The sequence below is a fragment of the Phalaenopsis equestris genome, unplaced genomic scaffold (assembly GCF_001263595.1).
Source record: "Phalaenopsis equestris unplaced genomic scaffold, ASM126359v1 Scaffold000609, whole genome shotgun sequence".
NCBI lineage: Eukaryota > Viridiplantae > Streptophyta > Magnoliopsida > Asparagales > Orchidaceae > Phalaenopsis > Phalaenopsis equestris.
The window spans coordinates 1,184,515-1,194,000 of NW_018165049.1; the positions used below are offsets into that span (position 1 = coordinate 1,184,515).

A 9,486-nucleotide genomic window follows, 5' to 3' on the forward strand; every position below is an offset into this window, starting at 1 on the left:
CGACATAAATCCTCAGAGGCGGGGTTACTGTAAGTCCTCTCAGGTCATTGGTTCAATTCCAACATGACGCGGGAGCTTTGAAATTTTAGGCACCTGCCGCAGGCTTTCATCATGGGGCGGAAATTGATATTTGGGCTTCTGCCAAATATGAATTACTTTTAAAAAAAATAAAAAAAAAGATAGACAGATAGATAGATGTTAAAAAGAGCCATATGCATGCTTCTGAACCTTGCGTCTGTAAAGTGGACAGCCTCTAGAAAACATATAAACATTCTAGACTAATTCGAAAATTTTCCAACATGTTTTATTGCAAGACAGAAACAACAAGTTAATCTGAAAAAAACAATTTTTTTTTTTTAAATTTACTATATAAGTTGTTAACCAAATTTTAAAAAAAGGGAGAGCTAGTAAAAATCATAAAATTGTAAGAAAACAATATAATTGAGACAATAACAATGGTGGCTGAATTAAAACTTAAAATAAGAGAGGAAAAGAAAGAGTCTAGAAAGGGCGAAACATCTAAAATTTGCATGACTACAAGATAATTCAAAAGTATAAAATTTGTTATGCATAAATATCTAAGTTTTTTCTTAAATCTAAACAAATGAAAGCCACCCAACTCCCCCAGATTCCACTAGTGAGTAACACATCAAGATAGCAAGTTAAAGGCTCATAAGAGGCCGTTGAATTACAAGCAAAGCAGAGGCAGAAATCTCGTAATTAGTAATTCATGAACATGTAATACAGAAGGGCGGAAGAGCTAAGAAACTTACAGACTTCCAGCCAGTCGATGTCTAGCCTCCATAAGACCAACAAGCCTTTTCATTTGCTCACTTCATATGGATCAGATTACAAGAGAATCAGATTACAAAACCTGATTATAACAAGGCTTAAGAAATTTGCTGGATAAAAGACTTCAACATGTGAAGAAGAGAGCAGGTTCAAATTTCATAATCAGGGATTTGTTCAGAAGTAGGTAAACATTAACATTTATTAAGAAACTGAACTCCCACCAGAAAAAGAAACGCGCAAGTCTTTTAAAAAGCAAAGCGAAATGTGAGAGCGGATGATAGAAATGAACTAAGGACCTGTAAAGAAAAGAAAAAAGGAAGCAGAAAGCCCAGGCCAGAGAGAGAGCAGAAGAATCCGTTCGTAGAAGATGAATAGAAAATAATAATTAAAAAAAAAAGAATGGAGTCCTCTTCTTCTTACTTGGCCTCTTAGAGTTTCAGGACCTTCGATCTATCTTCTCATCATGGCAAAGGTTCGGAGGGATAGAGCTGTGATGGGTTGTTGAGGAAGCTTGGTGGCAGGTGGCGATATAAATACTTAACCATACTAAAACAGAGGTAGTATAAAACAAGGAAATTCATAATTTCAGTTTATCATATTTTGTTGGTTTAAAAGAGAAGCATAAAATAAAATTAAATGTTGCTAAGACCAGAATGCTTAGTTGGATGAGTGGCGTGACACATAGCGATAAAATCTGAAATCAATCTATCCATGATAGGATTGGTGTGGATTGGTGTGGCTTTTGTAGCAAATAAGATTAGAGAGTCGTCTTAGATGGTTTGGTCACATTAAACGTCGATCATTTGATGATTCAGTTTGAAGAATAGATGTTTTAGATTCTACTTATGTTCTATTAAAAATGATCTTAACCTATCATGATTAAAAATAGAACACCACGGAGAAAAATAATTCAAGTCGCCAACCGCACTTGGTAGGATAAAGACTTGTTGCTGTTGTTGAAGCTAAAAGTATAGCCATCCTTGTCTATATTTCTTTATATTTAAACTAAAATCAATAAAGTGTAGAATTTGATAAAGAATTATGTGTCATAAGAAAATGCATTCTCCATCAAACAACAAACTGATTTTTAAGCTATTTTTTCTCAGAAGGTAACTTGTAACATTAAAATAAAATATAATTACTTTACCACTTTGTGTGGGGGAAGGATTAATCAACGTTTAGCATATGATTAAAAATAAATAAATAAGTAATTAATCTTCAAGCATTTTCCTACTTCCAAAATTGTGCAAGACCGCTTAGCCTAAAACAATCAATAATTCCGCATATCTCCACTCCAAATATGTGGAAGATTTGATTTTGTCACCCAATATATGTAAGAATTAGGTGGTATGTATGTGGTCTCCCAAAAACTGATGTCAGGTAAATGTTTCTGAGACAATCGAAATAACAATTGAGGAGAAAGTCTCTTTGGTATGCTTCATCTTTAATCTGACGCCTATGGTAAGGTAAACAAGTATTTTCACATTACTCTTTGTGGCTCTCCCTTCAGATTAATCCAAACAAAATTAGACAAACTAATTTTTATTACTTCTAATCTTGTATTGTCAATTTTATGTCATGAAAGATGCATCAATAAATGATATCAGTTTATCAGTGCAAGACATGTCATTATGATCAGCAAATAGATCTGTGTAGATCTAACTTCAAAGGAAAAAAAAAAGAAATGGTTACTGCAGCAGTTAAGAATGTGTGAGATCAGTTTTTATAAGATTTAGCTATAATCATAATTAAAATGCCAATTAGAAGCCACAATCCTTTATTTAAGGGAGATGCTTTGATGCCTTACTCATGGGCCATAGCACTTGTTCGTGAATGCCGAACTCCTTTTCTTCGCCGCTGGCCGCGAACACCTTTACGCGGACACCTCTAGCCAAGAAGTATGGATCTTCCCAAAGACGGCGCCAATTGTTGTGAGATATGTACCGAACGACTACCACAACACTAATTTAAATTATTGAATAGACAACCAATAGTATACATCAATAATCATCAATCTAATAATTGATAGTTTTTTTTTTTCAAGATGATAAATTGGGGGCACACTTGTAATTTTCTTTGTTAAATATATTGTTTGCCCTTTTTTTCTTGTAATCATATGGTTATTTCAATTTGTAAGACTTTAGTCACAAGGTTGACAAAGTTGGGGAAGTTAGTACGAATACATTATTAATTGGTTTTATTTTTAACTACCAGAGTTGAACACATGGGGGGGAATGCTAACAACTAAATATTTATATGAAAATCTAATCCATGATTAGGCATAAAGCTTTTGCGTGCCTTAACAATCATAAGAGCTCAGCAAATGTATCTTCATTGTAATGCAGTCTAAGGTTGTGCCTTAAACGCTCATGAAATCACACAATTTACAGTTGACTTAAGTTATTTGATTGCTTGTGCACTTAGTTTTCTATTAATATATGATTAAAAAATCATTTTATTTAGTATAAATTCTGATGCAGTGCTTGAAATGAATTTTCTTAGCACAAAATTCAGAACCATCTAAAATTCATTTTAGGGAAGCTTATAGTTGATCACCATGGTCCAACCTTGCATAACAACCATTATATGACCGTTATTGCCTAGCCGTGTAAAAGTGTAATTTTCTAAATTGTTGTGGTTTGGAAGTCAATTTAGTTCGTTGATCCTAATGTGAAGGGCTTGATCTAGACCCACTTATTTGAAGCCCTAAATCAATAGTTAAGTGATAATACAACCTTTGATAATAATTAAGTTCGTCTTATTCAACGTTTTTCAAAATTGCAAATCTACCCATGATGACTCAAGAGCTTAGTAGTGAATTAGGCTAGATCCAAAATCACTTAATGAAGTTTAGAAAAGAAAGCGCAATCAATTATAAACATCTTTAAAACACTGCAAGCTCAATTTTAATTGAAAAGGTGAGGATTTCTTAACACCTTAGCTTGCCCTTAAAGGCGTGCACCCACATAATTCCTAAAGGAAACATCAAGTGAATGTCTAGTTACCCTACTCATGGAATAATTAAAACATTAAAGTTTTGTGAGCATAGGTTAAAACACCACAGCTAAATCCTAATTTAACTAGGATGATTAATTCAAAAAGATAATAAGTCCAAATGAACTCAAAATATTTCAAAAATTATAAAAATGTTTAGGGCCATGCCCCGAACACTTTTCCAATCTTTTGGATATTTTGAAAGACATTGAGATCTATTATGCTTGGTTGAAGAAAATCATCCTCAAAATCTTAAAGACCCACCAAGATATGACTCGGGACACATTAATTCACACTTTCAATAAAACAGCCTACACTACTTATCTTACATTTATAACTCAATGCTCAAGGATTTGAGTCTTAGATAAAGTATTTAAATTCTTCTGAGCAACTAGGGATATTTTGCCACACATGGATTATCAGATTAGTGTAAGTCGGAGGTCTAGGTGGCAAGGGCGATGACAACATTGTTTATGTGTGCTAAGCAAGGGATACGAAATGGGATTTGGAATAGTATCTCCTATCTCAAGGATCCTTTATAAGGAGTGAGGATATGTCTGATGATACTATTCACTAGCTTTGGAATTTGTCCCCGACACTTTTATGTTGTCGGTAGTCTAATCTGATTAGAAGAATTAGCTTATAGACTATTTAATTTTACAAGAAAAATACCTACGATATAAGATAACAATCCCTTTTTTCTGACTTATTACTTTTGCTTGCCAAAATAAACTTTATATGCATGAAAAATTAAAGAATTTTGATGCTAACTTATAAAGGTCCACAGGTTAATCACTTGGATCGAAGCTAGGAATTGCCTCTCTTTGGATTGTCGGGTTGGTAGCTTTCATCAAAAGTTGGAATTATGAAACACACAGTCCCACCCTGCGCCCCCACCTTTACTAAAGTCCTACACTCAATCGCTCTCTTTCATATCTGACGTCGGGTTTTACCTTACTTACTTCTATTTTCTACGACTTGTTTGGATTTTCTCATATCAGATTCTCTTGCAATTTATTTAAATTTTATGCAATTATACTATTTTTATGATACTAACCATGCAACAACAACATGAGCGTCAGGTACACATTTACAATTTATTTATTGCAATTTTATTACTTTACATTACTGTCACTTTACTTTAATATGCATGCTTTACTATTAATACGTGCAAAATAAAAATAAAACTTTCAAAATAAAATAATACACTTTCAAAACCTCAAAACAAACATAATTCACCCCTTTTGAATTTATGAGAATCTCTCGGATGAGATAACCTACGGTTGCTAGCTAGAATTCTCCGGTCTAAATGAGCTTAACAACCTGTTTAGACTATGTAAATTCAAAAGAAAATATTGATGTCGGGACAACGGAACCATGGGATCTTGACCGGTGTCGCTTAACTTCAATTAAAATCCCCCCGAAACAATCTAATAATAAGATCTAATGATAACAAAACAAACCTTACACCTTGGAGCTACTACTATGGCAAGTGGGCAACACGACGAGGTCACAACGCACAGAAGAATATCTTCGAGAGAGAAAACGAGGTCTACTTCAGCTAAACCTTTCATAATCTAAACAACAAGCTATATGATTTTGAGGTTGTCCGCCTAGTGCGACATAAATCCTCACCTCATATTTAGGCTTTTGCACAATTATATTGTGCAATATAAGCCCTAACTCTTTTAGGATTTCGATGTTGTCGTTCGGTGTGATGTAAATGCTCCTATCTTTCAGATCATTTACATGATCAGATAACATGCAGATGTAAGACCTAAGTGATAAAAATGACAGGATGAAACATCTAATACTATCACCTTCAAACTGAAGCCAAACCATATGATAATTTGGGAAGTCATCGAGGTTCTCCTCGAGATCTTTGAGACACCCTATTTCTCGTTTCTTTGGAAGCTCCTTTTTTATCCACTCTCATTTGATTTTCCCTATCCAACATTGGAAACTAAACTTTGCAATCTTGAAGACGAAATCTCCGATCATTATCGAGAGTTTTCTTAAGTGACTTCGGTTGCTTAGGATGTAATTAACTATAAGGGTTTGCCTCTACAAGAAACTAAAGAACCAAAGTAATATAAACTCTATCTAATCCATATATTAAATAGGAGAACTTGTAGGTCAATATTTCTTTAGTCTTCAATGTTCCAAGATCAAACAAATGCCATATATTTTTTAATTTATTTATTTGAGCCCCTCTAATAAGAAATATGTCAATTCCTCGGGATATGTGCATTGCTTGTGGTATGGTGCTCAGTTATTTAAACTACTAATTATATGAGATATTTTTGTCTCATTTTCAAAATTAAAATAATATTTTTAAAAATCAAAATTATATGTATATTAAATTGAACATTATTTTCCCAAAACAAAATTAAGGCAGCCGGCATGGAGTCCCAAAAGCCAAAGCCATGATTTAAGGTTGTGGGCAAAGTGTGAGATAAGTCCTCACAAAAGCGAGGTCAACAATCTCTTCTAACCTGGATTCCACACAAGCCAAGCCGACTCCTTTCTATTTACATTCTACTATAGCTCTACCACTCTCTACCTACTTCTCTACGTAGATGACATTCTAGTCACATGTAACAACCTCAAAGCCATAGACAAACTACTAACTAAGCTTAAGCACAAATTCTCCATGAAAATAGTGGGCTCCGTCTCCACATTTCTCGGTATTACCATTGTTCACATCAATCAAGGTATGTTTTTTAATCAGAACCAGCCTAGCTGATTGCAAACCTACACCAAACCCCTTATTCTCCTCCAAACAATTTTCCACCGAACTCAATCGGCCCTACCCCAACCCATTCCTTTAGCAACAGCTCATTCAATCTCTCCAATATCTAACAATTACATGTCATGGCATCACCTATGCTGTCAACATCTTATCTCAATACCTCCAACTTCCCCTATCCTTCATTTCCACCAACTTAAGTGGCTCCTCCGCTACACCAAAGGCACTTGCAACTTAGGTCTGTCAATCACACTAGCCCCCTCACTCTTCAGACATATTCAAATTCCAGCTGGGTGGACGACTCACATGATCAACACTCCAAGAGTTCTTGATTTGGGACTCTTATTTTTTCGAAATATTTACTACATGTCACTGCTTATTTACAGAGAACAACCTCATCTCCTGGAAAGCTAAGCAACATCCAACTGTTGCACGTTCCTCTGTCAAAGCCGAATATCGCGCTCAATCAACCGCAAACACAGATGTCATTTGGCTTTGTCGACTTCTCCATGAGTTTCAAATTTCCATATCACCCCCATGGTTTTACGTTGCGAGAATACATCCGCTCAAGCCATTGCACACAAAATGTTGTTTCATGCTCACACCAAACATATCGAAATCAACTACCACTTTGTTCGAGAGAAACTCATGTGCAAGGAGATTGACATCCAATATATTTCAACCTCCAATCAAGTCACGATGTATATTCACCAAGTTGCTTCCAACACTTCGCTTCATCTTACTTCGAGGCAAGCCGACCCTTTGACAGAACCGTGCATCAACCGGAGAGGGAGTCATAAAAAGTAATTCTCCACTCACTTGGAAAAGGACATCAAACTTTCTCAACTTTTTTTTGTTATCAACACATCATTACTTTTTGCCTTATCCTACATATTTTCTAGACACTTCTTTTAGTAGTATTATAAAGATTTGTACCTAAAAGTTAACACTAAGTAGGAAATATTTGCAAGTTCAAACTTACCTTCGTGCTTCTCAATTTTCCTTCTTTGATTTTCTTTCCTTGCAGCTCCACTCTGAAAGCACTACATGGATGATCCTCCAGCTCCCTTCCTCCCTTCCTCCCTTCCTCCTCAACTTCTGCATGTTACAGATGATATTTAAAATTTTTAGTGCTACAATTAAAATTTGGGTGTTGAGCATGTAAATAGAAAAAAAATGGCTAACATGCTTAACATGGAAATTTTAGTGTTAGACCTGTGAATACATGAAGTGTCCGTTTGGGGGTAGCTTGTGCGTTTCAGGATAAGCTGCTTATCCTGAAACGCGGCCCGTGGGCCGGCTGCAGGGGTCGACCCGCGGCCTGTGTTTAGTGTAAAAACCCAAACGCAGTTTCAGATAAGCTGATGAAACGCTCGAACCAAACAGTACAGAGGCGTTTTGAAAATGCTGCCCACAATTATAAGCTGCCCCAAACAGAGGCGGCATGCAAGAATGTCAATATTAAAAAAATTAGGAGTTAGAAATGTGAATGCATAAGAACTGTGTGGCTTGCATGTGGATTAAAAAAAAGAAGAAACATTAGGTGTTAATCATGTACATACGTCAGAACTTGTGTGGTGTGCATGTAGATTTAGGTGTTGAATATGAAAATACATACGAATTGTGTGGTATGCATGTAGATTTAAAATCTTGGTTTTAGGAGTGTAAATAAGTAAAAAATTGAGTTGTATGCTCGACACCTCTAAAAATATATTGTACTTATGTCGGACATTGACACTTGCCCGACACGCCCCCAGTACTTCTTTGATACTAGAAAATATGTCTGGGCTTTTTTCAGACCCAAACAAGTTCGAGACACACCGCAACATCGTATTAGATGTGAGTCGATTTCGAGAAAAGATGACACGAGAATTAGAATATTAAAAATATATGTAAAGCCTTAATTATTCTTCATAGTCATACATGTCTCATCTTTGGTCATGTTTAAGCTCAACATTGAATGTGCATGCAAAATTTGTCAAAGCCCCCCATTAACACTTTCTCTTTTGTGATCATATGATTTCTTAAATTTTAATGTAGAAGTTGGATCATAAGTTAGATGGATTCTTTTGAAACATGTTATATCTAATTTTAAAAATAATTTTTCATAAATATGAGGTTTTATAACATAAATAAAATTTCTGAGGTTAAATTTTATTTTTGCATGATTTATGTATTGATGTTTTTAGTAAACAATAATGAAAAAATATATCTTTTATGTTAATAATTAGTTAAATATAAAACATGTCAATATCGTGTCGTGTTTTATTTTTTTTCAATTATGTCGTGTCCCGTATCGTGTCGTGTCATGTCCCCATATTGTGCCGTGTCATTATATCGTGTCGTGTCCATCTTCTTGTATGTTTCATAGGTGGTGTACATTTAGATTTATAAGCCCTAGGTGTTAGGTATGTAAATACGAAAGAAATTGTGCGCATTCATGTAGTTTTATAATCTGAAGTGTTAGATATGTAAATATGTAAGAAATTGAGCTGTATACATATGAATTTGAAAGCTTAAGAGTTAAACGGGTAAGTACATTAGAATTAAATAAAATGTATGTTGCCTGCTTGGAAAATTAAGTTATGGGTAAAGCAGCCAAAGGAGGAGAAAGGTGGGATTTCTGGTGGTCTTGGGATTTCGCCATATGGTTACCTTGGAAGGAGAAATATAGGATCGTCAGGATTTGTTGCACGACATCGCAGGATTAAGATAGAACAAGAGAAAATTAAAGCGATGCGAGAAATGCCGCAACCTAAAAGGTTAACCTTGTTAAGATCATTTCATGTTAGGCTAGAGTATCTGAGATGCTTTCTCTAACATCCCTTGCAGATATCAATCATTTTATATGTTGACTAAAAAGATCGTCAAATTCATTTAGAATGACAAATGCCATCAATAATCTAAAAATATAAAATAATATTTAATAATGCCTCGTGTATTAGAGGCAC

The 9,486-nt window shown here is 34.9% G+C and overlaps 1 protein-coding gene across 2 annotated transcripts in view; it reads right to left on the bottom strand.

Moving 5' to 3' along the window:
- Positions 1–1,326, bottom strand: part of LOC110029900 (UDP-glucuronate:xylan alpha-glucuronosyltransferase 1-like) — a 12,782-nt gene extending 11,456 nt beyond the window's left edge. Inside the window, exons 1-2 of one of the 2 annotated variants that reach the window (XM_020732385.1) lie at positions 1,213–1,326; positions 774–833 (exon numbers count right to left, since the gene is read on the bottom strand). In XM_020732385.1, the coding sequence (XP_020588044.1) occupies positions 774–826 (53 nt within the window). In that variant the 5' untranslated portion in view covers positions 827–833; positions 1,213–1,326. Of the gene's footprint in view, positions 1–773; positions 875–1,212 lie in introns of both variants that reach the window. The other variant, XM_020732384.1, reaches the window with a different exon arrangement.
- Between the last annotated feature and the right edge of the window lie 8,160 nt (positions 1,327–9,486).